This window comes from Sus scrofa, chromosome X (genome assembly GCF_000003025.6).
Source record: "Sus scrofa isolate TJ Tabasco breed Duroc chromosome X, Sscrofa11.1, whole genome shotgun sequence".
In the NCBI taxonomy this organism is placed as follows: domain Eukaryota; kingdom Metazoa; phylum Chordata; class Mammalia; order Artiodactyla; family Suidae; genus Sus; species Sus scrofa.
Window position 1 is genome coordinate 123,936,587 of NC_010461.5, and position 27,416 is coordinate 123,964,002.

A 27,416-nucleotide genomic window follows, 5' to 3' on the forward strand; every position below is an offset into this window, starting at 1 on the left:
CCTTGACTAGGTGGCAGAAGATGGGATCAAGGACAGAGGGCAGAAGGCATAGATAATGATGCTAGCTGGTGGCTAGATGTTTATATGCATCACATTTTATATAGTACACATATATAACATTATACATATATATATATGTATCAGCTAATAAAAAAAAATGTTTAAATGTTGGTATTGCTGAGTCAGAGGGAACCCTCGTCGTTCTTTTTGTTGCATTCTTCGTGATCGGCATTCCAGCAAGGTCACAACAATTATTCCTCCCACCGCTAGGGCCCCTGGGGCCTAAGACTGACCATTTTCCCACACTTCAGGTAATCCTGGGTTTTGCAGATCCATCTTAACTTTTACTTTACTGAGGCAGGATAGGAATGGTTGACTGTGTTTGCATTTCCTTCATATGTTAACGGGGCAAGTCTTCTCCTGTCAATTGTCTGTTCCCTTATTTGCTGGCCCACTTTCCTATTGCTCACTTTGAAAGGAGCTCTTTTTTTATGTTAGGAAGATGAAGCCTTTCGCTGTCACATGCAGTGCAAATAACTCTTCCTTGTCTGTCATTTATCGAATGACGGTTATGATGGGCTTTGCCATACAGAAGCTTCTCGCTTCTCTGTCTTTTCTTTTATGGTTTCTGGTTTTCATGACATACTTAGAAAGGCCGTCCCTGTCCCAGGATTCCTTCTAGTACTTTTATGGTTTCTTTTTTTTTTAACATTAAATTTCTGAGCCATCTGGAGTTTATTTCATTGTGGAGTATGAGGTAAGAAATCCAGCTTGTTTTTCCGCAACGTCATCTACTGAATAATATACTTTTAATTCACTGATTTGAAATGGCAATGTGTGATTTCATAATATACCACATTTGACATGAACTTTTATCCGTTCTTTCATTCATTTGGCAAATGTTTCTTTTGTGCCCCCCCAAGAACCATACCAGGTGCTTGGGTGACTGAGCATGAGATGTGTTTCCTACGTCCCATGACTCCGAAGGGCAGCCCAGAAAGAGAGACTTGACTGCATCTTGGGGCTTAGGGATGACTTCCAGCTAGAGGGGTGAGCACAGTAGAGGTTAACCGGGGCAGGGGGACCGCATTTCAACACTAGGGTGTGGAGACAGAGAACAGGGCTTATGTGGGGATAAGTAAGAAGTCTAGCGTGATGGGAGCTTGAAGCTTGAGAGTTAGGAGAAGAGGCTAGAGCCGCAGCAGGCACAGACCTGGAGGGGAAGAAAGAAAGAGGAGTCGAAGATGGTACCCCCATGTCCAGCTTGAACAGCTGGGTGAATGAAGTTCCCGCATCACTCGGACGGCGAGCACAAGGAGAGATTGCTCTGACTGATTCATGGAGAGTAGAAACAGCGGGGCAAGAGTGGAAGCCCGGAGAACAGGGAGCTAAGTCATTGAGGACGATGGCTTGGACTAGGATGGTGTGGCAGTGAAAGTGGGCAGAAGTGGGCAGCCCCTGGGTGCCTTTTGGACGTAGAGCTATAATCAGGACTTGCTGATTGACTGTATGTAGGAGATGAGGGGAGGAAAGAAAGAAAATGGAGTTCACCACCTAGGCTTTTGGACGTGCACATGCGAGAGGTGCCAGTGATGGAAAGGACGGAGACCTAGAGAAGAAAGGTTTGGAGGCTGTAGAGCGGGAAACAGGGGCTTTATTTGAAAGTGTTTATTTTGAGTTGACCCTTAGACGTTGTAGGGGAGGAAAATGCTCCCTCAGCCTTCTTAGAGTCCCTGGCGAGGCCTGAAAATGAGACCGACAAAGGGAGATTGACAGGAGAAAAGCATATACATTTATTTTATATAAGTTTCACATAAGAGAGTTATATGAGCGTTTTCATAAGGAAATGAAGACCTGATGCTAGGTTTGACAAAGGGTGGAAAGTTGTGGAAAGATGTGATAGGACAAAGAGTTTGAGCTAAGTGTAGATGCAGTGTCAAGTGGCAGTGACAGAGGGCAGCAGAGAAAGGGTGGAAAGGGCCAATGGATGGGAGGTTTCCATGAGCTGGAAAGACAGTGGTCGCTACCTTTCATCAGGAATTAACTGAGCAAGCCCACTAGAAAGACGGGAGCTGGGGGTCAGAAAGTTGGAGCCCCGCAACAGGGGCTCTGGAGGTAATAATGGGAAGAGGCAGCTTCAGTGGAACTGAAGAACTGGGAGGCTTGAGGGTTGGGGAAGGCTGGTCCGCAGGCAAGGATGCTGAAATCTCACACTCACTACTCCACGTCATTGCTGTCCCGCCCCACTCTCCCAGTCACCTTCTCTCACGCCGTGAGGTCTGGGTGGAAAAGAAGAAGAAGCCGGATGCAGAGACTTACTTGCCTGAATGTTGGATGGCACGTTCGCCAGTTGGCCTGAGCCCCAAAGGAGGAGAGGTTTTCATCCAAGAACAGACAGACTGGTCTGCCCAGAGGTAGGTGGGATGTGGCAGGAAGAAAAGCCTCCCTTGGGTGAGGTTGCAGGGGGGATATCCCTTAGTGGAGGGAGCCCGGCTTCAGTTAAGGAGGAAAGGAGAGAAGCAATGTCCGATAGAACTTTCTGCGGGGAAGAAATCTTTACAGGAACGGCTGGCCACATGGAACTAAATGTGGCTATTGTGACGGAGCAACTGAAGGTTCGATTTGATTCCACTGTATTGTAATTCATTTACATTTAAAGAGCTCTAGAGACAGACGCTGGTGAGGGAGCTGCAGGCCTCAAGGTCCCAAGGGAGCGAGCAGGGGAGAAAGTGGAGTGGTGGAGACAAGTTACCGGGGCCAAGTGGAATAGACAGAGGCCAGACACACCCCCATCCAGACTGGTCTGATCCCCTGTGATGAGACTCAGCTCCTTCCCTCTACGCTGCTCAGGACAGAGGAGGAGGCAGCCTCTAAACGGTTCCCCCCACCTCCCAGTCTCTCAAAGGCTGCTCGCCTGGAGGAAATCAAGGCAGCTAAGCACCCAGGGAGGTTTCCGGAGGGCATAATAGAGAAGCCACAGTAACCTGGCTCTCCCGTGTGAGGAGTTTCGGGGATCCCCTGCATTTCCCCTTCCCAGGTGGGCATGTCTCAAGTGCAAGGTCAGTGCTTGACCAAAAGGAAGCAATCAGCAAGTCTTGAAGCTGGACAGACCTTCAGGTGGCTGTGGCTTTGGCTCCCCGCAGCAGTGCTTATTAGGCCCAGCTTAGCTGGGGCCCTGAGCGAGCGCTTCCTCCCTGGCCAGGCAGATGTCACTGTTCAGAAGTCAGTTTTCCCCCGGGCACAGCCTGCATTCCCCCCCCGCCAGGTCTCTCAGCCCAGGGCCTCGGCCAGGCCTGGGGGCGCCTTCCTGTTTCTTGAGCAGGTGGCTTCCACACCTTTCCTCTTCTTGGCCCTGCTCACAATGCCCAGGGGGCACTGGTCCTGCCAGAGGGTGCTGGGAGCCTGGGGCTGCTTCTGGGGCAACAGAGGGGTGGGGCCCGGGGGCGGGGCTTGGGCCCGGCTCAGGGGAGGGGCTCCCAGCAGAGGCAGGCGGCCTCCAGACTCCCCAGGCTGCTGACAGCCCTGGACCCTCAGCGTGGCCCCTTACCGAGAGCGGCTGAGCTCAGGGACGAGGGGGCGCTGGGCAGCGAGCCCACTGTCTCCTCCTCATGACTTCCCTTCCTCCTCATCCCAGGAGCCTCCTTGCCGGCCAACTGTACTAAAACTCCGGAAAACCATGGCGGGGAGGTTTTCCAATTAGAACATTCTTTTTCCGATCTGCGGATGATTCTTAAAGCAGCAAAAAGCCATTCTTCAGGGCATGTGGGGATTATCTGCCAGCGAGGCCTTGGCTCAGCTCAGTGCACTCGTGCTCCGCAGGCCTGGCCTGGGGCTGCTTCCCAGCCAGAGACAAAAGGCGGTGTGCGTTCTGGGGCATCAGGTCACACAGGCCAAGCCTGATGGCTGAGGGTTTCCTGGGCTTATTCAAAGTCGTAGATTCCAAAGGCAGCAGGGAGTCTAGGCTGCAGGGCCTGCCGGTACAACCTCCCTGCTCCCAGTGGGGCCACTGTCTGCAGAGCAAAAAAGCCTCAAGTGTGGAGTCCAACCTTCAGCCCTTGGAGCCGAACTGGTCTGCCTTCCCCACCGGACTGGGAGCTACTCCAAGACAGAACTGGGTCTGACTGGTGTCTGGGTGGGGGTGGGGTAGCGGTCCGGTGGGGGACACCAGCCCCACAGCCCCAGTGCAGGCTGAGGGTAGGCTCGGGGGGAGGGGAGGGGGCAAAGGCCAGAAGGGGCAGGTGGGGTCTCCGTCCAGGAACTGCGGGCTTGGACCAGCTCCCAGCAACACAGAGAGCTGGCTACAGGCTCAGAGGCCTGGCCTGCAGGTTTGGGGCTCCATAGGGGGCCCTTATGGGAACAACCACACCTGGGGACCCCTACCCTCAGGAGACCCACCCTGCTTGGAGCCAGTGGAGTCACCCAGCAAGTGGAAACTGGTCGAAGAGCTTAGGAGGATGAGGTGGCAGGGCGGGTCCTAGAAGGAGGGAGGGAAGGAGGGGATTAGGGCGCAAGTAGGAGGCCGGCCCTCCCTGCACAAGAACCTGAGAACCCCCCCTGGGCGGGAGGTCCATCCAGAGCAGCTGGAGCCCTGGTGTTGGTCCCAGCTCTGCATCAGACCAGCTGTGTGGGCCCTGCTTGGCTGCTGTCCGTCTCTGGACCTGTTTCCCGATGCGCATCATGGCAGCGTTTGGGTCAGGCGTTCGTCTCCAGTCCCCTCCAGTGCGGGGACACTCTACCTGGGCTGACTTTGGGGCCTGACAGTTTCAGGGCCCCACCCGTCCTCCCCCTCCCTAACCTGGGAACTCTTCAGCTAGGCTGGCTTGCCTGGGTTCCGCTCCCAGCCCTGGAGATCTAAACAGGGCCTTCCTGGAGCTCAGGAGCACCGCTGGCCCCTCCTCTCTGGACAGTCACCTGTCCCCTACTCATCTGCTTGCTTCAGCCTCGCCTCCCAAAGACTCTGTCTCCACTGCCTGCTCATGGGTCGTGGCTCCCCTCAGCATATGGGTCACCACCCGTCCACTCCTGCCTCTCCCTTTCAGGCCTCCTGTTTGCCTGGGCAGCCTGGCCCAGCCCTACCCTCCAGCCCACCCTACTTGGAGGCCGCGCCTGTGTCCTCAGAGCAGAGCCTCGCTGAGGGCCTGCTTGTTGTGGGGAGACTGCTCAAGCTGGGGGGCTTTAGGAGGACTCTGCCAGAGCCCAGGGGCTGGCCAGCCTTGGAGTCAGAATTGAGGGTCATGGCTCAAGAGGAGCTGAGGGTAGAGACGGGGCAGTGCCCCATCTGGAGGCAGCCAACAGCTACCAGGGTCTTGGCCCTTGAGCTCTAGGCTGAGGGGAAGTTCACGAAGGACAGTGTTATCGCTGAGAGTGGGTGAGAGGTCACCACCAAGGGGACATCTCCTGCAGGGACCTGGTGGGTGGAGAGCAATTGGTGCGTCTGGGTCCACTTGCCTGAGGGCAAGGAGTCAAAGAGGAGGCTGAGGAAGTTGGCAGTGGCCTTGAAGCCTGGCTGAGGTGGCTGGAGGTGGCCCTGGCAGGGGTGGGGGGCTCTGTCGGGGCAGTGAACAGGTGGGCAGGGCAGGGCAGGGCAGGGCACGGCAGTTACCATTCAAGTCAAACCCGTTTGCAGGCAAGATCAGCTGCAGGGCCTGGCAGCCTGGCGGGGAGGGAGGGGTTAGGGAAAGCTTGGTCCCTCTGGCTGGCGCTGTCGTGGCTGAATCACCTGGGACGTGGGAAGAGCCTGAGGCCCCAGGGCAGCCCAGCCCAGGGCAGCTCTAGCTGACTGGCCATACGTGGCTTTGGACACCACTCTTGCTTTACTCTCGAACTGCCTCACCCAGACTCAGGGCTCTGGAGTGAGCCGGCCATCTCCCACTGGTGTCCTTGGGAAGGAAAGGCCACCCTCCTTCTCAGCCCTACACCTAATCCAGCACTGTAACCTCTACAATCCACCGCTTTAAGCTAGGGGCTCCGGAAGGGTAAGGCGGTCCAGAGAGGGGGTGAGCCACACTATTGGTCACATAGTGAATATATTTAGGAGCTAGGATGCCAAGCCAAGTCTATGGCCACCAGCAGCCTGGTAGGGGACAGGAAGGTTTCAAGTGCTGGCCCACAGACTGGAAGCAGCAAAACATTTGTTGGCAAGAGACAGAGATGCACTGAAGGGACTTTTTATTTACAATCCTACCCCTGCGCCCCCCCACCCCCACACATTCACACAGACACAGGGCCGCTCCCCCTCCCAGATAAAGCCCAAGAAGAACGAAGACAGCTTCCTGAGTCTCCGTCCCCTCTAACTCCCCATGCTGGTCTCCGTGCCCCAGTGATGACTCAGATGGGGCCAGCCCTGCCGTCCCGGAGCTCACCCTCTAGACGAGTGTGGTCGGAAGGGGCTGGGAGAGCGCACACAGAAGGTGCAGTCAGGAGAGGATTTACAGATGCTTGAGTAAAGTCATGAGCAATGGCTGAGAGTTCACCAGCCAGACAAGGGGCCAAAGGACACTCTAGGGAGTCTGAGTGCCAGGAGCAAATGCCTCAAGGACACAGGACGTATGTATGCAGAAGGCAGGAGAGGTGAGTGTGGCTGGACACTCTCTCTCTCCGTTCGGTACAGAGTTGGCCTTTCATCTTGAGCGAGAGCCATGGAGGCCATCAAAGAGCTGCAGGCAGTGGAGCAACGTGTTACCTCTTATACTGACTTCCACGTGGCGATGGGATGGGAAAGAAGGCAAGACCCGAGGCAAGGAAACCAAGGAGGAGGCTGGTCCTGTGGCTCAGGCCTGGACTGGGGTGGGGGCAGTGGGCGGGGAGAGAGGTGGATGGTCCATCCTTTCCATCCCGTCATCCTCCTAGGGCTGCTTCTGGCCAACTCTGTGCCTTCTCCTGGAGGCACCCCACAGGCTCGGTAGGGGCTGCCGTGGATGCTTCCTCCATCCTCGCTCCCAGCCCCTTAACCAGCACAAGTACTCAGCCAGCATGACAATGACACAAGTTCCACAAAAGCAGGCATGAATGCCGCTTAGCAAACCGCCCTGCCCTGGGGGTCCGGATAGGTCTCCCCACCCAGCTTGCGAGGTGGCCTGGCTTGCTGACAGACTCTTCTTCGCTGCCGTGCCCTGGGAACCCCAAGTCGCCGCGGGAAGGCTTGCCAGAGTGAGAACGTCCCAGGCGCGGCCGGGGAGGCAGGCTCTCTCACTTTCTTCTCCTTCCCGGCCTCCGGGACTTCCTGCATGATCTCAGCCGCCAGCCCCCCGCGCCCCTCCCCGCCCCTGTCTGGGATCTCCATCTGTAAAATGGATCTAGGAACAGGAGGTCTCCACAGAATTAACCCGCAGCATCTGTGCAAGTCATTGGCCCCGAGCGGGGGCCAGAGCGCGTCGGGCGCGGGCAGGGGCGCAACGAGGCAGCCCGGGCCCTTCACGTGGCGGAGGCCTCCCAGTCCCGGGCCGCGCGCGAGCCCCCAGGAATTTGCCTGGAAGTGTTCCACCGCGGCAGCGCCTTCTGGAGCTCGCCCCGGGCTCGGAGAGGGGAGCCCCGGCCTTGATTTCTCCAGCAGCCCGGCGGGGCGGGGCCGGGAAGGGGCGGGCGGACCGAGGACCCTGGCGGGAGAATGTGCGGAATGTGCCAGGCGCATCTACCTACCCCAGGAGAGGGCAGAGGAAGGGGGCCGGCCGAGGGGAGGGGCGAGGGGCGAGGCTCCGGGCGCAGGAGAAAACCTGTTTGTTCTCCTGCGGGCGGAGCCCAGTCCGCGCCTCCTCGCCGCCCTGCGCGCTCCCCGCCGCGCCCCGCGCCCCGCGTCCGCTCCCCGGCCCGGCCCGCGAGCCGGGCACCTGCGCCAGGTAGGGCTGTCGAGTGGCCGTCGGCGCGGCCCGGCAGGGTCAGCGGGGGGAACTCAGGGCCTCCGTCGCCCCATCGACAAGCCTCACCCTCTCTAAGCATCCCAACTGGGCTTTCGCCGGGCGAGGCAGGGTACTTGGGTTCCTGATTTTTCCTGGGAGCAAAAAGGCTAAGGAGAGAGGCACAGAAGGCTGGCCTGGTCCCTCCGACCTCATTCTTTCTAGAAGAGAGGATTTGATTGTTAGTAAATGACCCGGGGCCGGGGTGCTCTGAGAATTGATTGCAGGCGTCAAGAGTCAAGGACTCAGATCGGCTTGTTCTCCCGGTGTCCATTTTGTAGACGAGCAGACTGAGACCCAGAACCGGAGGCTCACGGGCTGCCTGTGAGGAGCATGTGCCGGGCACAGGGCACGTCTCCTGAAGGGCCGCTGGGAAGGGAGCTGCTCAGACAGAAGGCGCCGAATCCAGCGCCGCCGGGTGTTATCGCCGGGATCAGCAGTGAGCGGGCTCTGAGGCTGGATTGTGTTATGAGGGTAGGGGAGCCAACAGCCTTGTCCTCTTTGGAAGGGCAGAGTGACGCCTCTGCCTTGGAAAGAGACCGAAAGCTCAGCTCCTCTGTCTCTCCCCTCCTTCTGACCCGGGGCTGCTGGCTGGGGGCTCCAAGGAGGCCTGTGGGGCCGGTGCCCGGCCCGTGGGACATCTGAGGTGCAGTAGTCTTAACATCGTGCAAAGCAGCACAGCCACATCTCAGGCCCACTCTGCCAGCCCTGAGAGAGAGCCCCTCACGACACACCCGGCAGTGGGTCAGGCCTCTGGCACCTGGACCCGGTCTTGCCCGGGCATCGTGGTCTTTCGGACTTTCGTTTGTGGTTCCTGGCTGGGGACAGAGAGCAGGGTCCCATGGGCCAACAGGTCTGGCCAGTGGGAAGGGGCTCTGGGTACCCGCTCCCTCCTTGCCAGCTCACTTAGAGCTCTGGGGAAGGCAGCAGGGGAGGTGGGAGGGTACTACCTTCCCAGGGTCTCCACTACCTCATCCAAAAAATCAGGGGCCTCTCAGAAGCAAGCGGCCGGGACATAGATGCTGGTCGGCCTTGGTACCTGCGCCGTTCACCTCATCACCCCTGGGCCACCCCAGGATAGGAAGGAGCAGATCCACCTCACCTGCCCTCCCACTGCTTCCCATCAATTCCCAGCACTTTCCCGGCCTGGCCTCCAGAAGCCGGAGCCTGGCTGAGAGCTCTATGGTCAACCGTGTGGAGCCGATGAAAGGCACCCAGCGCAGGGCCAGGCACACGGCACCTGCTCCAGATCTGCTCACTGCCACCCGCTGGACACTCCCAAGTCAGCCACAGAGGGGGCCCATGACCCCATCGAGTGCTGAAGCTCTGAGTGGCATAGACGGGCAGGGGGCTGTGGGAGCCTGGAGTGGGGGAGCAGGCCTGGCTGGGAAGGTCAGAAGAAACCTCCCGGAGGAGGAGGGTTTGGAAGCTGGAGGAGGAGCTCAGGAGCTGCCAGGTCAAGGCCCGCACATTCCTTGGGGCTGCTTAAGTCTAGCCTCCCCCTTGCCGTTCTTCTTAAGCCCCAGAGCGAGGCAGCGGGGCCTGGAGAGAAGTCAGATGCAAGCCTTGCCCCAAGGAGCAACAGTCTAGTTGGGGAGAGAGACAGGCCACTCAGTAAGGACCTGGCACCTGCTTCAACATCATCCACCTCACGGAGTTCCCGTCGTGGCGCACTGGTTAACGAACCCGACTAGGATCCACGAAGTTGCGGGTTCGATCCCTGGCCTCGCTCAGTGGGTTAAGGATCCAGCATTGCCATGAGCTGTGGTGCAGGTCGCAGAAGCAGCTCAGATGCTACTTTGCTGTGGCTATGGCGTAGGATTTGACCCCTAGCCTGGGAACCTCCGTATGCCATGGGTGCGGCCCTAAAAAGCAAAAAAAAAAAAAAAAAAAAAAAAAAAATTATCCACCTCATGTCCTCTGCAACTCAGGTCCAGATTCTAGACAGGGAGCCCGCACCTGAGGGCGGGGACCCCAGGAGCAGCCGCCACTTGGCCTCAGCCTCCTGCAACCTGCCTTGCATTTCTGCTTACTGCCCATGGCCTCCTAAGATCCGGCAGGGCAGAGACTCCGGGCCAACAGCAGCGGGCCCAGGACCTGGCCACCGTAGGCACCAACACCCAGTCCCTGAGCTGTCCTGGAAGCTGGGAGCCTGCCTTCCCCACGCAGCCTCCACGGCTGACCGATCCCTTTGGTCTGGGTTTTGCTTCAAGCCACAGCTCATAAGGTGCCAGCTCATGCATAACACCAGCTTGCTTTCAGCTTGCTGAGCGAGGCGGCCTCCCCCCACTGCCAGGCCCTCCTGGCATCTGACAGGACCATGGCTGGCAGAGAGGAGAGCTGCTTTTCATGGCGCTCCGGATCTTTGGGCCCCAAAGGTTGGGATCCATCAGGGATTCTGCATTCATTTTGCTGGGTTCGTGAAGAGCTGGCTGATGCCAGGACAAGGGCAGCTACCCAGGGACCCATGTGCCTGAGAGTGACATTCAGGAGAGGTTGGCATCACTGCTTCTGCGTGTTGTGAAGTGGCGCCGGGAGGTGGCCGGTTGTCGCGAGTGCAGTGGGACATGGAGGCACTTTTACAGCCTAGCGGTGGGAAAGTGGCTCGCAGGTCAGACTCGGGTGAGAGCTCAGCTTGGAGCTGGAGGCCCCGGGTTTGTTACCTGTACAGAAGGGAGTCGGAAGCCAAGGCTATCAGCTGAGCCCAGAGCAGTGACAGTGCCCTCCTCAGGGGCTGTGGTAGCCAGGGGTGAGGTTGGGGCCAGGCTGGCGGGGACGTGGGCTGTGCAGCTGAGGAAACAGTTTGAAGGTCCCTGCTAGTCTCTGACGCATAGACGAGGCAGTTCAACGATTTGCCACGGAACACTTAATTCTTGGGCCTTTTCTGGATGCTTACTAAAACCGGATTCACTTTCTTGTACAGTTTTCACAGCTTTTGTTTTTGTTTTATTGTGGATGAACTTAAAACTCAGAGAAAAGTGGTAGGAAGGGGCCAAAGAACTCCCTCCATCACCCATTAACATGCCGGATAGTTTTCTTCAGGGACAGGGAAGTTGACATGGGCCAGTCACCTTCCAGTGACGAGTGCCCATGCCAGGGTCAGGGTCAGGGGGCGGGCTGGGCTGGTGTCATTTCATTTTTTCCAAAGGGAAACTGAGGCACTGGGAGGAGGTCCGTCAGCGCTCGGGTGTGGGGATTAGGAGGGGGGGCTACGTATCTGATGACTGAGAGGGGCGGGGGTAGGAGAGCGGGAGGGGCAGGGCCGGGCGGAGAAGGGACTGGAAACCGAAATGACAAGAGGCCCTGTGAGTGTCCTTCTAATCTGGGCGCTCAGGAATCTGCAAGTTAAGCACACATCCCAGGGGACCTGGATGCCAGAGGGGCCCAGAGGCTGATTTCAGAAATCCTGCTTAGGCTTTTCCCATGGAGAGGGTGCTCACTTCCCATTTCAAGAGCGAGCCAGAGCTGGGGCCACGGGTGGTGGCTGCCGAGGTGGCTGTGCGGCTCTCTGGCCACACTCTGGGTCTGGGTCTGGGTCTGGTTGTCGCCGGCAGTCCCTGGCCTTGGCCCCATCTGTGGGCATCCCTAGGGCGCTCGGTCCGGCACCCTTGGTCCGGTTCCTGCGATCACTGGCTCAGCACATCACCTTCTGATGACCAGGTCAATTGCCTGGAGAGCCTGATGTGGCAAAAAGTTGCTATGCAGACAGCAGGTGCAAGGAGCCCAAGAATGGCAGCGCCCGGTTTAAGTGTGAAAACCAAACCAAACCAGACCCCATACCAGGACTTGCCTCATCCCTTCTGCCCAGCGAGCTCCTACTCATGCTTTCAGGAGGGCCTGTACCCAGCCTGGCTTCAGCTTTCTCTAAATGTTATGGAATCAATGAAAATGTGGCCTTGGGTAAACGCTTTCTCCTCTCTGGGTCTCCGTATTCTCACCCCTAAAATGAGGACAGTGATGAGAGCGAAAGGCGGAGCTCAGGGAACCTTGGGCCTGGGGTGGACCGGAAGGCGTGAAGGGAGGGGACAGGGAAGACAGCCTCACTTGTCATCACCCGTGACTAGGACAAAAGGAATTAGCTGTGGCCGGTGTTAGTCAGGGATGAGGTGAGAGGACAGAGCCAGCCCAGGCTCCTTCTCATGGCTCAGTGGGGAGGCGGTGGCCCTGGGAATCGTGGGAGTAGCTCACGTAGGTGGCCGTGGCAAGGGGTCCCACTAGCGGGCCCTGCTGTCCTCAGCGAGTCGACCTCACCCAGGCCCCTGGCCTCCATAGAGACAGCTCAGAGAGTCCTGCCAAGACACCCTCGCTGGCCCTTGAGGCCAAGCCACCTCTGAAGTGGCCCGGGTGGCCCAAGCAGTTGCTTGTATCTGGCCTGCTGAGAGCTGGAAAGCTGGTGCAGGAGACCTTGGCTGAATCCCAGCCCCTTGGGAGGGATGAGTGGCTGGATGGCCACGGCTCGCTTTGCACCCTTGGGGCTCAAGGCGCCTGCTGCCCGGAAGGAGCCGACCCGCCTCAGACGTCTGCCCACCAGGGCCCCTCCAGCGCTGACGCCGAGACGTCTCCATTCTGGGGGCTGCGGGGTGGGATGAGAGGAGGTGAAATTCCAGACTTTCATGCAGAAGTCATTTACCTGTAAAGCACATTTACAAATACTTCGCCCCGTCCATGTGTTTTCTCCCCCATATTACAGTTTCCCCATGTGCAACCCAAGTCCCCTCCAGCTTTTTTTCCACGTGGCGCGCCTCCTTCCTGCCACCCCTTGGCTTCCGGGCTGGAGCCCTGGGACTGGAGCACCAGGGCTCCTGGGAGCTGTGTGCTGAGCAGCCAACTGGGGGGCTTGGGTGTGACCCGGATGCTCAGCCATCCATCTGAGCGCACCTGGATCCCCGGAGCCCCTGCTCCAACCCTCCCGGGAACCAGGGTGTCCTCATTCATGAGACCTGCTCTCAGGAGACTGCTGGGGAACCTTTTGAACCAGGTCACTGACTCAGGGCCAGCTTAGCTTGGCCCGGGTTCAAACTTAGTCAACCAAGTGCATGCCTTGAGAAGGGAGCAGACGAGGGTACCCGAACAGAGGGTGGAGGTCGTGCTCCTTGACTCTCAGCGTCCCCAGCCCCCTCATACCCCATGCCACGTCCCGCCTCCGGCCTCAGCGTCGTTCGTCTGGGTCCAGGCCTTTCTCAGCCCAGCGTGTGGCCTACGCGCCAGCTCCTGCTTGCACCTCCTGCTGCAGCTTCCTGGGGGAGCCTGCATGCAACCCGGGCCTCCCTGAGATGCTGGGCCTTGGACCTCTGGGGATGTTGCAGAGGAAGGACAGGGGCAAGGGTCAGGGAACACTTTGTGACTGGGACTTCATCTTCAGCCAGGGAAGGTAAGAGACATGCCCAGGGACTTTTTCGGGCAGAACCAGGACTCGAACCCTGGCACAGACCTCTCCCAAACGACAGGTAGTGGGCCTGGCCGGCTTGTTTCTGCTGCCCCTTCCGACTTTGACTACCTCGGTGTCACCCGTCCCCTGGTAACCCAGACTGCCTCTCCCAGGACCCTTATATTGAAGCTCAAAGGCATTTGCTTGAAAGACACCCAAAGAGGAACAGGTGACTTTTCCGTGAGTCCGCTCCCCGATGCCGGGGCCACTGGAGGCACTTTGTGCAAAGGGAACATGGGCACGAGCCCCACCCCCACGCCTGGATCCCCCCTCACCAGGGCCAGTCTTCCAGTGGGTGGAGCTGTCGGACAGGTGAGGGGGCCGTGGCCTGGGAGGGGCATGCCCAGTGTCCTCACTGCCGTCCTCTCACCCCCTTCTTGCTGAGGGTGGCAGCTCCCAGGTTGAATCGGAGCAGGAGGGAGCCATGGAGGGACTCAGGCCAGGGGAGCTCCGTGGGCTCTGGCATCCGGGAACCTCAGGCTATTTGTCATAGGAGGGCCAGAGGGGACCGGCATGACAGCCAGGGCCCCCCTTGCAGTTTTGTTTTCCAATGGTGGGCAGCCTTTTTCTCCAAGGCCCCGTAGGAAAAAGGCGTCTCCTTCCTGCCAGGCCAGCTGTCTTCTCTGAGACCCCTGGCAGCTGAAGGGTGAGAACTGGCTGGGTCCACCTGTCTCCACTGCCCCAGATCGCAGCACCTATGTTTCTGCTGAAGTGGCAGAGGCTCTGCCTCTGTTCGTGCCCCGGAGCCCCATGAAAAATGCTCGCAGACAGCACTGTACCAAAATGTGGTCTGAGCTGGGCCCAGCCACCGGCCCCTGCCCGGGGTGGCCCAAAGCTGCAAGGGCTTTATCCAGATGTCCTTGACACAACTGTATTTGATTGCTGGGTGTGGCTGCCTGGGTCGCACTCTAGGCTGTGCCCTCTGGCCCGGTCCCGCTGCTTCCTCACTGTGACTCCTGACCCACACTTAAGGGGTCCACTCAGAGCCGAGCTGGGGGCTCTGGTTTCCAGAGACAGAATTGCTCCTAATCCCTGTTGGCCAGAGATGGGGCCCCGCGGAAGGTGCGTAGAGGTGAGACAGCCGGGCTTGCTGTCAGCTCCGTGGGTGCAGGGAGCTGCAGCTCCTCCCGGGGGAAGAAGCCCTGCCCCCGGCTCTTCTGCTGGCGGTGGCCAGCGCCCAGCACACACACATGCAGACAAGCCCCAACACCCGTGCCCTCTGGCTGCAGCTCCTTCGTGTGAAACAACGTTCTGCGCTCCTGGAAGGCAAGGTGAAAGGTGTTTTGTTCCTTTGCCCTCCCAGTTTACCTAGGAGGTCCCTGCCTGGCATCCAGCACCCCTCCCATCTCCCTGCCATCCAGAAGGGCCATCACTCAGGCTGCTGTCTCCTTTCACACAAGCCCCGAAGATTCCAGGCAGGGACCCGGGGCTGGGCTGCGTGTGTTCACAGGTTCCCTGCCTCGCCCCACCTTGGTGTCCTTCCAGTTGTCTGGAAGAAGCCAGCCCATCCCAGCTGTGCCGGGGGGAGCCGGGGAAGGGGTAGCAGCAGCACCAGAGTGAGGGCCGTGTCTCTCTCCATCTCCGTCCCCTCACACAGCAGCCGAGTGTTTGCGGCAGTGTCTGCCGGCGCTCCCAGTTCCCTCAGCCTGCTGGTCTGCCCGCATCAGCTCCTCTGCATCAGCCCTGACTCCACTCGCTGACGGCCTCTGACGCCACCAGGCTTGCGGTGGCCAGGGGACCACAGGCTCTGTGCCTCCCCGCCCCCATTGGCTCATCGCACCTCTCTATCCAATCAGGGCCGGAAGCCCTTTCCCCGGGAGGTTGTTGGGCAGCCTTGCGAGGCTTTGGCAGCAGGGAGGTGCTGGGCAGCCAGTCCTACCAGGAACACTCTCCTCGCCTGCCCCAAGCGACAAGCGCAGGCGAATGGAAGAGCTCAGAGAGAGCAGGGGCTCAGAGGCAAGGAGGGTGGCCTGGCCTGCTCAGGAGGACTTGGACTTGGTCCTGAGCCAGGCTGGTGTCATCCGAGTGTAGGGGTCTTGTCTAGTGACGGATAGCTGAGGTGGAAGGTGGCAGATAAGCTACCTGTTCCTTTGGTGGCCCAGGCCAGGCCCTTGGGCAGGGGGACGTGACGGTGCCTAAGGAATCACAAGATTTCCCTATCGAGGTAGCAGTGGGTCGGGGCCATTTGGGAGTCAAGGCCATCCATCCGAATCCAGACACCCAAGCCACAGCATGGGACAGAAGTAGCACCAAATTCCAGGGAGTCACACATGCTCTGGCTTGGGGGTGCCCTGCCAGGAGGAAGCCTTGTTGAATATCACCTATATCGACATGGGGGTCATAATATGTTCAAATACAACTATGGGGAAGTTTGATTTTTGCCCAATTTTCGCCGTCATACTCAACACTGGGATGACACCCAGGTGTGTACGGTGTTCTACCTGTGCATTTGTCTCCTTAGGAGAGGCTGCAGTGGTGACTCAGCTGCCCTGCCCTGCTCTCTGTGAAGGGTCAGATGAGGGGGCGGCCTGGTGGGTCTGAGAGGAGACCTGGGTCCAAGGAGCGATGGTGATATTTGCTAAGGTCACGAGTCTGGCCAGCCTCCAGCTCAGTGGCATAAGTGGAGGCGCATTATGGTCCCCTGTGAGTGCAAAGCGAGGGCTGATGTGGGCCAAGGAGACACAGATGAAGCCGCTGGACCAAGGCTGTGGGGGAGAGGGGAGGGGGCATGATGAAGTGGGGGGAGAAGCCAGCTGTCCAGCTGGGACATAGATTCAAACCTCATGTCTCTTTGTCCTAAGGAGCTGCCTTCCTGAGTCAGATTTATTGTCCCATCAGAAAAGACATCTGGCTTCTGAAACGCAGCATCAGCCCTGCTCTTTGCCAGCTGGGCTGGGACAATAAGCCCTGAGTCTTTTGCCAGAAAACTTCTAGGCAGCGCGGCCAACGGGCTGGTCAAGGGGAAACTGATGAGCTCCAGACCGAGTCGTAGGAGGTCCCAAGCTGAGGCCTCACAGTCAGTCAGCAGCGCCAGGAGACGGAGGGACCAAGATCTCAGGTGGCCCAGCGGGGCCAGTCCAGGGGCTGCTGGGATGGGCCAATTGGACAGCTTAGTTCAAGGTCACCTGTGGAGCGAGCAGTGCTTGGTGGAACTCTGCCATGGCAGCTGGTGCAGGGGCTGCGCCCACAGGGCTCCCCTTCGCAGTGATGAGGTGCCGTTCCTGGCACACAGTGAGTGGGCTTGCGCCTCCTGGGCCGCGCCTTCGGTGCAGCTTATGGGCAATCCAGCTCTTGCTGACATGACGAATTTGGTTTTCCCTGGGCCCCCCGCCCCTGACCTCCGCGGAAACATGTCCAGGACGTGCCAGCTGTCAGCAGGGCCCGGCTGCTCATGGCCTGGCCCTGGAGGGGCCCAGAAGGTGGCAGGCCCTAAAGAGGGTGGCCAACGGGCTTAGGACCATACTGGCAGCGCCAGGGCCTCTGTCTCCCATCACACCCACTTCCGAAAGCCTCCAGCCCCTCTCTTGAGGCCCAAGGGACCAGCGGCGGTGGGTCAGTGCTGCAACTAGACCCACGATGGGCCAGTGCCCTCCTGGAGCGTCAGCTTACTCACCTCAGCCCCTCGTGGCGCTGTGACGACTTCAGAGACCACCCCTCACTGGCCACAGAAGGGCAGCGAGGAGACCATGGTGGAGGGCAGGGCAAGAAGGGAGAGGGCCACTAGGAGCCGATAGTGTCCTTGCTGGGAGAGGCTGAGCATCACTGCTGCCTTTGCCGTGCCAGGCGGTGCTGGGCACTTGCAGGGACATTGATGCATTGGGTCCTCACAGCACCCTCAAGTATGTAGCCTTTTCTTTTCCTTTTTTATTTCTTTTCAGGGCCGCACCCATGGCATATGGAAGTTCCCAGGCCAGGGCTCAAATCGGAGCTGCGGCTGCCAGCCACAGCCACAGCCACAGCAACGCCAGATCCAAGCCACATCTGAGAGGGGCCAGGGATGCAACCCACATCCTCATGGATACTTGTCGGGTTCATTATCGCTGAGCCACAGCAGAAACTCCAAGGGTAGACATCTCTTTAAACTCGCATTTTATAAACGAAGACACAGAGGCAGCCCCATTCAAGATCTCGACAGCTCTCTGCCCTTTCCAGAGACAGCCCCTGGCAGCCCCTGTCGTGTCGCGAGCTGCCCTCGGCAGCCCTGTGCAGATGGTGGGTGGAAATGACAGCCCAGCAGGGGTCTCTGGCCAGGACGCCACCAACTCTGGCCTCCCGATGTCCAAAGGACAGTCTGGATGGTCTCCATGTGCCAGGGGCCACGTCCTGACCCCCGAGCCGTTTTAAAGGCATGAACTGACAATCCGTGTGCTCGCCTCTGCCCCCAGGAGCCCTGTTGAATATCCAGTGAGAAGGGACCGGCCAAGCAGCGCCATGAGTATCTCAGCTCTCAGGGGCAGCAGCAAAGGTGAGGCCTGGGCACTCTCTTGTCCCAGGCTTGGCGAGGGCCTGCCTCCTCCCAGAGCTGGGAGGGCTGGAGAGGAGGCCCGGGGTCCCGGGGCTGGGCTCCCCTTCTGAGGCTGCCCGGCCTTGCCGCCGCCAGGGAAGGCCCTCCCCCCAGGCGAGGAGGAGCGCAATAACGTCCTCAAGCAGATGAAGGTTCGAACCACACTGAAGGGGGACAAGAGCTGGATCACCAAGCAGGATGAATCGGAGGGCCACACCCTGTGAGTCCCGGAGACTGGGATGGGTGTGGGGTGCTGCTCCACGGGGACCCGGGGCTGGGAGTGTGGAGCCAGGCCGGGGAAGGAGAAGGGAAGGCGTGGGCACAGCGGGCCAAGCTCCTAGGGTGCGTGTCGTGCCCCCCTCACCTGCCTGGGACCCTGGGAGCCACTTTTTTTGTGTTCCCTCTTTTCCCAGAGAGCTGCCCTCCGGCCGGAGCCGTGCCACATCCTTTTCATCAGCTGGGGAGGACCCTAAAGCCAGGTAAGAAGGTGCCCAGAGAGCTGCAGGGTGGGCCCCATCCTGAGGTCCTCAGGGGACAGTGAGTCATGTGAACCCTACAGGAAGGATGGGCTTTCCCACTGGGAAGGGAGCACAGGAGTCACTGGTCCAGGTCCCGCTGCATGCCACTTGCTCCAGCTGTCCCCCAAGTTCAAGATGACCTATTGCGACAGCTGGCTGCGGGGAACAGCCCATCCTCTGCCTACTCGGAGGACTTCTGCATAGCGGCGTCCAGGGAGGCTCTGAAGCGTGGGCACATTCTACCCATATCTCTTTCCTGAGAAGTAAAGGCTTAGGGTTAGGGGGCCACAGAATGGCGGTTTGAGCCTTGCTTCAGAGAGCCGGCTGGAAGGGAAGGGTCCAAGTTCGCTGCTAGCCCCACGGGCTGCCTCTGGGGACTCTGGCCTCGCCTGTAATCTCTCAGTGACTCAGCACCTGTCACCCGCCGGGTCCTGTGTTGGGCACAGAGAGTCTGCTCACTGGGGGGTGCGTATGTTTACTTGTGGGGGTGCGCTGCCCACCCTGAGCTTTGCTTGGGGGCTCTATTTGGAAAACACATCCTGGGGAGCTGTGACGCAGGGCCTGGAAGAGCAGGGGGCCTGGAAGCTTACAAAATCTTGGCTCTCATTCTCTCTTGGGGGTGTCCTGGGACGGCCAGAGGTCATGGTCTCGCCTCCCCCGTCCACGGGTATTCCAGCCAAAAGTGCTTGTGTGGCTGGAAGAGGGATAAGGGATCTTTCTTTCTTGAGTGTCCCCCCAAGTGTTCCTGCAACCCGGTCACCTCCGAGAGGCTGCCCCCTCGCTACTCCAGCCCCAAGCTTCTCTTTTCCTGCACAGAGGAGCCACCCGTCAGATCTCCTGCCCCTGAGCCCGGAACTCACAGCCCTAGTTGCCCACACTCCCCATCTGAGTCCTCTGATCCCCTCCCGGGGGCAGGGAGGTGCCCAGCACGTGGAGTGTAACATTTTTCAGGCCCTGACCAAGCCATGGCCAGGCTTAGCGGGTTCAGCTCTTGCTCAGGGGAGCACTGGGGTCTGGCAGGCCCTGGGGGAACCAGACTTTGGTGGGGACCGCTGTGTATTAAAAATGCTGTGAGCTGGGGCCAGAAGAGTCAGCCATGGATACCTTCCCTGGGGAGCGTAATGGAGATAGGCAGAGCGGGACAGGGGCCCTGGCTGGGGTGCAGGCCTGGCTGGCTCTCTTGGGAAGAAACCAGCCACTCTTGCTCCCCCTGCTCTGACCGCACTCGGACACCAGCCCACCAAACCACTTTCGGCAGTCTGGGCCTTCCAGCGAGGCTTCACTTCATACCTTCTTTCCCTTGGCAGGTCCCCGAGCGCAAGGGCTCCCACTGGCTACATCATCCGGTAGGTGACAGGACCCTGCCCGCCTCCCCATGCCCACTGCACCCCCCGCCCTGCCCCGGCTTCTCCCAGGGGTACCCACCAGGCTTCTTCTCCCCGGCTCTTTCTTAGGGGAGTTTTCACCAAGCCCGTAGACAGCTCGTCCCAGCCCCAGCAGCATTTCCCCAAGGCCAACGGAGCTCCGAAAAGGTGAGGGCCCGAGTGAAGGTCAGGCCAGAGGCCCACGGAGGAGGCTGGGCGGGGCTTGCAGCCTTGATTTGCTGATCGACGGCACCGATCTGTCTGCTTTAGGCCACCTTCTTCCTGGCACGCTGAGGTGGCATCAGGCTGAACCTGGGTCTGTGGCAGAGGGGCTGCCCTGCTCCGGGTGGCGCAGATGTTCTAAGTGTCTGGCAGGGACGAGAGCCAAGAGGAAAGGCCACGAGCATCTCCTCGTCCACCTGCCACTTGCTCGCTGGGCCGTGTAGGCAGGTCTGGAAGCAAAGGGGGCCTGTGGGTAGACACGTGGGAACTCCTTGCCTCTGCAGCGCTGCCGGTCTGATGAAAGCCGCACCCGCTGGGCCTCCCCGCCCCTCGTCTTCTGGCTACAAGATGACCACGGAGGATTACAAGAAGCTGTGAGTATAGACTCAGACCCTCACATCCCTGCCAGGTGCCGTGGTGGCCTGGAGCCCGCCAGAGGGTGACAAGCCCCAGGAAGCTGGACAGCGTGCCCATTGCACTTCTGATCAGAGGCAAAGAAGGGGCTGTAGGAGGCTTGTGAAAGGAGCTGGCGGGGCTGAATAAAGGATCACGGGTCATGGCCCTCTTGCCAGGGCTTACCTCCGCCCCCTCCGGGCTGGGCTTGGCTGGCAGCCTATCGGCTCTGGGCGGTTTGTGCCTAAATCTGGGCTGCTTCTCCCGTCCCCAGGGCCCCGTACAACGTCAGGCGCAGCTCAGCATCGGGGCCTGCTGGAGAGGAGGAGGCACCCTTCTCTTCTGAGGAGCAGAAACGGAGGTACCGGTGCCCGCATCTCTTGAGTCCCAGCCCCACCCGCTCAGGGCTGGGCCAGTTCAGGGGATCCTCATGAATCTTCCCTGGGGGCAGAATCTAGGCGATGAGGAAGTTCTCTCGCTTTGTTGCAAAGGCTGCTGAGCAAGTTGGACCCCAAGAGGCAGTTCCGGGGGCCCGGGGAGAAGCCTTATGCATGTGCCTGGGGGTCAGACCAGGCTGCACAGGTGCCCAGGCCCCTTGTCCCAAACTGAGGCATCTCCCAATGTCTGCCGGCCCCTCTGTGACTTAGGTCCAGCAGACAGGCAATGGAAAGGGCCGAGTCCATGGTGACAGGGGTCCTGGTGTGGGGTGTCGGGGAAGTCCCCAAAGCTCTCCCTGCCTCCCCCTCCGTGGGCCACCGCAGGTCAGAGGCTGCAAGCAGCGTGCTGAGGAAGACAGCTTCGCGGGAGCACTCGTACGTTCTGTCGGCAGCCAAGAAGAGCACCGGGTGAGTTGCACAGCAGGAGACACGGCAGGGCCTGGTCTGTGGCTGCTCAGCCACCCCCCAGCTCCGTGCTCTGGGCCAGTTCCTTTCCCCTCGGGCTGAGGCCTTCCTCTGAGAGGTGGGTGGACAGGGCCCTCCTAGCCGGACCTTCGGAGAGTGATGTCACTTGTCCATGGGTTCTGCCCAGCGCGTCAGCTTTCTCCCTCCTTCCAGCAGCCCCACCCAGGAGACACTGGCCCCGTTCATGGCAAAGAGGTAAGTGTCGGCAAAGGAGGGAAGGTGGCCCTGAGCAGAGGGACTCGTGAGGGGCTGCCGGCTTCTGCTTGGAAGCCAGGGAAGCTCCTGGGTGGCTGTGGTGACACATACGGCCCTGGAAACCAATTCTGTTGGCTCTGGAGGTCGATAAAAGCCCGAGATCAAGGTGTAGGCAGGCTTGGTCCCTTCTGGAAGCTCTGGGGGGAAACCATCCCAGGCTTCTCTCCCAGCTTGACTTGCGGACGCATCCCTCTGCCTCCATGGTCACATGACTTTTTCTCTGCGTGTCTGTTCACTCATTGCATTTAGGATTCACCTTATTCCAGCATGACCTCATCTCAACTCGATGACAAGTTGATTGCAAAGACCCTATTTCCAAATAAGATCACACGCCCGAGTTCCAGGCAGACAGTGTGCTGTCCTTAGCCTAAGCTAGAGCTGTCAGGCCATAAACTGAAAGCACGCACATCCCTCGGGGGCAGCAAGCAGAAGTGCCATGAGGACAAGTGGGACATCTATTTCTCTTCTTGCCCAAAGGGTCGAGGTGCTGGATGAGGATGGGCCTTCCGAGAAAAGCCAGGACCCACCTGCTCTGGCAAGACCCCCTCCCGGCTCCAGCAGGTAATCAATTGCTCATCTCCGCCCAGGCCTGGTGACTGCCTGCCTGCTGCTCCATCACTGTGGAACCTCTGCCGGGTCACCTCCCCTCCGGCCAGTGTCCCCGTGTGCCCAGTGACAGGTTGGAGCACAGAAATCAGTAAAGCCTTGTCTGGCTGGATGTCCTAGGATTGAAAGGGGCAAAGCAGCTTGGCCTCCTGGAAGAGAGTGCTTCACTCTTGTCTGTCTGGGGTTTATCTGTGTCAACTTAACCCTTGTACCACTGAGCCCAGGGGCAGCCACAACATCCTGAGAAAAGTACCAACTATGGGATGTGAGAGAGTCTGCGGCCAGGGCACTAGCCCTGCTCTTCTCAGGCTTGTTCAAGGCTGTCCCGTAAGTTGATTGAGTTCAACCTGCCAACACTGTCCTCCACCTCCTTCTCTGCCAGTGTGGATGGCAGCCGAGCCACCGTGTCTCCGGCTATTTGGATGGAGTGCACACCGAGTCAGCCTAGCCCCGCCGGGACTCGGGAGCCCAGGTGGGTGCCAGGAGCTGGCTCTGGCCTGTGAGCCTGTCAGGTGGGACGGTCTGGTAGTGAGGTGACAGGGCAGGAGCAGGCGGAGTGCTGGTGATCTCACTCCAGGCGGGGCCCTGATTTGCCCTGATTTCTGAGCCCCAGAGTGTCCAGACAGATAATGGTGCTCTCTTGTCTCCAGAAGAAAGGCAGTCAATACCTCCTTGTACTTTGAGCTGAATCACACTAGGTCCTGCCGAGAGCGCCACTGCCTCTGGGGCGGTTCCAGCTCTTGTCATGCCACTCAGTCCATACTCTTCTCCCCCGGTCAGGCCCCTCAACCATTTGTATGTGACCTTGGTCCCCAGGGCCACCTCTTCTGTGGCAGGAGGGACACAGGAGCACCTGCCACAGCACAGACTGGTGGAGGCAGGCGGGCATCTCTGCCCGGGATGCAATGCCCTCCCTTCTGCTTCACTTCCCCCCTCTCTGGACTTTGGTCCGTAAGCACTTTTGAATAAGGCAGCATTGATGGGACTTGGTGACTGATGGGTCACTTCAGCCAGAGCTGCAGTAACAAAGTACCACAAACTGGGGGCCTCAAATAACCAAATGTCCTGTCTCCCAGTTCTGGAGGCTGGACGTTCAAGCTTAAGTGTCAGCAGGTTTGGTTTCTTTTAAGATTTCTCTCCACGGCAGGTAGATGGCTGCCTTCTCCCTGTGTCTCTTCATGGGCTCTTCCTCATCTCGTAAGGACATTAGTCCTGTTGATTTAGGGCCCACCCTACTCCAGCACGACCTCATCTTAATGAATTACATCTGCAATGACCTTATTCCAAATAAGCTCACATTCCGTGTTATTGCCCCTCAGCCTAAGTGTGCTTCTTCCCTCATGTCTGCAGTAGCCAAGTGTTTGCCACCTACGGGGTAGCTTCCTGGTGAGCTGCTGGTTCTGGGCACAGGGCAGGTATCCACCATCAGCCCTCCATGCCCAGCTCCGGTTTGCCTGCTTACCTGAGAAGTCCAGGCTTTGCTGTATCCTTGAAGGAGCCCGTTTCCCTGGGGAACAGGGACTCAACCAAACCCTGGGTCCTGCAGCACCTCTGAGAAAGCTGGTTTATGGCAGAGTAGGAAAGGAGTATTTCTCAGCCTTATCCCCAGACCTGGCCCTCCTGAGGAAGCCTCCACCCCCACCCCGAGTGCACCCCTGCCTCACCTCCCCTGGCTCAGATGAGGAATAGAAAGAGTGCCACCCACAGGGATGCCCAAGGGCGGGGTCTTTCTTTCCACTGGACTCCAGCCTTGCTCTGGACTCCCGACCCCTCAGCGCCAAGACCACCCACCCCATTCCCCATCTCCCCCAGTGCTGTCCCTCCGTGCAGCACGGGGCCCGGTTCCTTGTTTCGTTTCATGTTTCCCCTCTTCTTGGGAGGGGACAACTCCTGCCGAGCCCAAAGCTGAGTTCCCTTTGATACCTTCTCAGGGAACCTGGCTTGTGGGAGAGCCCCAGGTGTACCTGCTGCCCCCGAAATGGCACTGGCCAAGCTTCCTTGGCTCTCTGCCTGGCAGAGTAGCTGGGGAGCAGTGAGTGAGAGTGCAGCATCTGGCACAAGGCAAAACCCTGCCTTTGCGCTGTGCTGGCTGTGTGACCTTCAGCAAGTCACTTTACTTCTCTGTGCTTCAGCTTCCTCACATGTAAAATGGGGAGCAGTGATGCCTACCTCCAGAAGCTATCCCAAACACTGAATGGGATAGTGCCTGCTAAGTCCTTTGTGTAGTGCAGGGGGCTGGTACCTCCTGATTTGCAGAGCCTGCCTTCTAATGAAGAGACCAATGTCTCCCCCTGCTGGCCCTGCCAGGGAATGCCGCTGTGGCTGCCGGAGGGGATTCTCTCAGCTCCCTCCCTCCCTCCCTCTCTGCCTCCTTTAGCTGGATGTGTCCCTTAGGCACAGGGCCCTGTTGCTCATGTTCCCACTCACCGGCAGCTGAGCCCGCCCTGGGTGAGCACTACTGGCCTCCAGCAGCTCTCAAGCTAGCTGAGAAGTTGAGACTGGACTTGTGGTTCAGACTGAACTGTGGTTGCAGGGCTGGGAAGGTGGTGGGGCTTGTGGGGGCTGCAGAGGAGGAGCGGCTGGGATTTGTGTGAATTTGCTGGCGCTGACTGTTACAAGGTACCAGAAACTGGATGGATTAAACGGCAGCCATGTACCCTTTCCAGAGGCCAAAAGTCCTAAGTCAAGGAAGGTGTCAGCAGGGACAGTCTGTTCCAGGCCTTTCTCTTAGTTTCTCGTATTGCAGCCAATCAGTGGTATTTCTTAGCTTCTAGATGTATCACTCCAACCTCTGCTTCTGTCGTCACGTGTTCAAATGTCCCTTTTTTGGATTAGGACTCATGCTACTCAGTACAACCTTAACTAACTATTTCCAAGTAAGGTCACATTCACAGATACCAGGGGTTATGACTTCAGCAATACCGTGGGGACAGGCACAATGCATCCCATAACAGGACCCCTGGGAGAGGTACCATTTGAGCTGGGCCTTTAAGATGGAATGGGTCTGGTGTTCCCGTTGTGGCTCAGTGGGTTAAGGATCTGGCGTTGCTGCGGCTGTGGCTGCGGCTGGCAGCTGCAGCTCCAATTCGACCCCAAGGTTGGGAGCCTCCCTATGCCACAGGTGTGGCCCTAGGAAAAAAAAAGAAAAAAGAAAAAGAAGGAATCGCTCAAGGGGAAGGCGTCAAGGGAGAGGTGCAAATGGGTTGGCTCTTTGTCCCTGTTTCCTCTATGACATAACAGAGATGCCAGTGAGAAAGTGTGGCACCATGTGCTTTATTATTTTTTAATTTAACTTTTATGTGGTAGAGTTGACGTACGATGTTGTATTAGCTTCAGGGGTCCAGCAAAGAGAATCAGTCCGACATAGAAACATATCCCTCCTTTTTTCCCATATAGGTTATTACAGACTATTGTAGGTCACTGTGTATGTGTTATTCCCATGCCCCCACCTCTTTTCTCCCCCAGTGATTTTTTAGCTGGCATGGGAATAACAAGACCAGTATCATATGATATCACACATATGTAGAATCTAATTTAAAAGGATACGAAAGAACTTATTCTAAAAACAGAAACAAACTCACAGATTTCAAAACCACACACTTCAGATGGGGCAGAGTAGCAACTGCAGCCAGAGGTTTCACTCGGTCCTTGTCGTTATCACAGGGCAGAGATCAGAGCTACCCAAGTGCTCAGGTGCCCCTGGGCTTTCATGTGGGAGATTCCTTGTTCCTGGCAGCCCTTCCATTTCCCCTGGTCATCTCCACTGTGCCAGAGGGGACTGACCTGCCCTCCCTGGGCTCCTGCTCTAGATTGGAGCAAGATGCCAGGGTCAACTTCGAGTGAGCCCAGATGGCTCAGATGCTCCATCTCCTTCCCATCCCCTCCAGCTGGACTGGCGCAGGATGAGGGCAGCGTGGCACAGACACTGAGTTTACGAAGCTGTAGGGTCAGGCATAGATCCAGCCACAAAGGCACCTGAATAACTGCTGGGCTGGGAGCTTCACTGGGGCAAAGGAAACAGTGAGTGGCCCTAATGTGGACCTGGGTGAGCACGGTTTGGAGTGAAGGGAGTTCTACCTTCTCTCCCAGCTCTGGCCAACCATGGCCCAAGCCTGCTGGGTGTCAGGCTCTGTGGGGGGAGGGGGCGGCAAAAAATACACTGGACCTGGAGGGATGTGTGCAGTTACCCACGGAACAGGCTCCTGAGTGCTGAGACTGTCTGACTCTCCCTGGGCTGCAGCTCATGGGGAACCTGGTTTCTTGCCTTCATCCCCCAAGTCTCCAGCAATACCCTCCCACTGGATCTCACTGTAGTTCATCATCTGTTCCCATCAGCCCGTGAACCTGAAATTCCCCTGCCCTCACCATAGCCATCTTGGATGCTCTGGTGGGGCCACAGGCAGGGCTCACCTGGGCAGGTTGTCAGCATCATCTTCGGGGCTGGGTGGTCCCATTCGAATGGGAAGGAGGCTGGGATTGAGGATGGGAGACTGGTGAAGGGATCCTTCCATCCCCTTCCTCTGGGACCTGAAGGTCAGTGGCCCAAGCTCAGCTGTAGCACCAAGAAAGGCCAAGTCCAAAGAGGAGACACCCTTGGACCCCCAGCATAGGTAGGGAAGGGGAGACCTTTCCTACCAGTGACTCTCAGGCTCTCTCCTTTGGCCACAGTGCGAGAGCTGAGGAGATTGTCCACCTGCAGATCATGACACCGGGGGCAGGACTCCATCTGGTGGCCCCAGACCTGGAAGGAGAGAGGTACAGGGGCCCTGGTGTTCTCTGGGCTCCTTATGCACCATTCTGGAAATAAGGGCAGCAGCGCCAGGGTGCAATTGATGAGGTCTGGGACTGGTTGGTGGGAGACATGAGCAGCCTGGGTTTTCTGGGCCCATCTCATTTCCCTGCACATCTCCTGGGGATCGAGCACTTGGTCCATGACCCAGCCTTGGGGACCCAGTGGGGACAGCCTCCTGGCTGGAGCTGCTGATGGTCTGCATGGTGGGGAAAGCAGACGCAGGCACAAGTGAGGCCAGGCCTGGGATGCTGACCGTGCCGTATGCCAGAGCCCCTGGAAGTGATGGCGGAGCCTCCTGATGCCAGTGAGGCAGTTGTGTGTGACAGGGGCCATGAGGTACAGTGAGGGGCCATTGGATCAGCCTCAACAGCTCAAGGGATGGGGTAGGGGGCACGGAGGGGAGGGGACAGAACCAACACGGAGCATGGCAGGCCAAGCCCCTGCACTGAGGTTGGGAGCAGAGGGACAGGTAACATGCAGGCAAGATTCGGGTGGCTGTGAGCTGTGTTTGTACCTCCACCAGAGAGACTTCCACACAGA

The 27,416-nt window shown here is 58.6% G+C and overlaps 1 protein-coding gene across 9 annotated transcripts in view; it reads left to right on the forward strand.

The window, feature by feature from the left end:
* The window catches only part of ZNF185 (zinc finger protein 185 with LIM domain), a 45,122-nt gene continuing 24,100 nt past the window's right edge, over positions 6,395-27,416 (forward strand). For 2 of the 9 annotated variants that reach the window (XM_013986496.2, XM_013986500.2), the window contains exons 1-12: positions 17,706-17,785; positions 17,921-18,044; positions 18,238-18,303; positions 19,650-19,688; positions 19,797-19,874; positions 20,213-20,302; positions 20,596-20,682; positions 21,083-21,166; positions 21,377-21,418; positions 21,956-22,039; positions 22,467-22,556; positions 26,753-26,839. In XM_013986496.2, coding sequence (XP_013841950.1) covers positions 17,752-17,785; positions 17,921-18,044; positions 18,238-18,303; positions 19,650-19,688; positions 19,797-19,874; positions 20,213-20,302; positions 20,596-20,682; positions 21,083-21,166; positions 21,377-21,418; positions 21,956-22,039; positions 22,467-22,556; positions 26,753-26,839 — 905 coding nt within the window. In that variant the 5' untranslated portion in view covers positions 17,706-17,751. Of the gene's footprint in view, positions 6,571-7,778; positions 7,836-17,705; positions 17,786-17,920; positions 18,045-18,237; positions 18,304-19,649; positions 19,689-19,796; positions 19,875-20,212; positions 20,303-20,595; positions 20,683-21,082; positions 21,167-21,376; positions 21,419-21,955; positions 22,040-22,466; positions 22,557-26,752; positions 26,840-27,416 lie in introns of those variants that run through there. The other 7 variants (XM_021079960.1, XM_013986501.2, XM_013986494.1 and 4 more) reach the window with 7 other exon arrangements.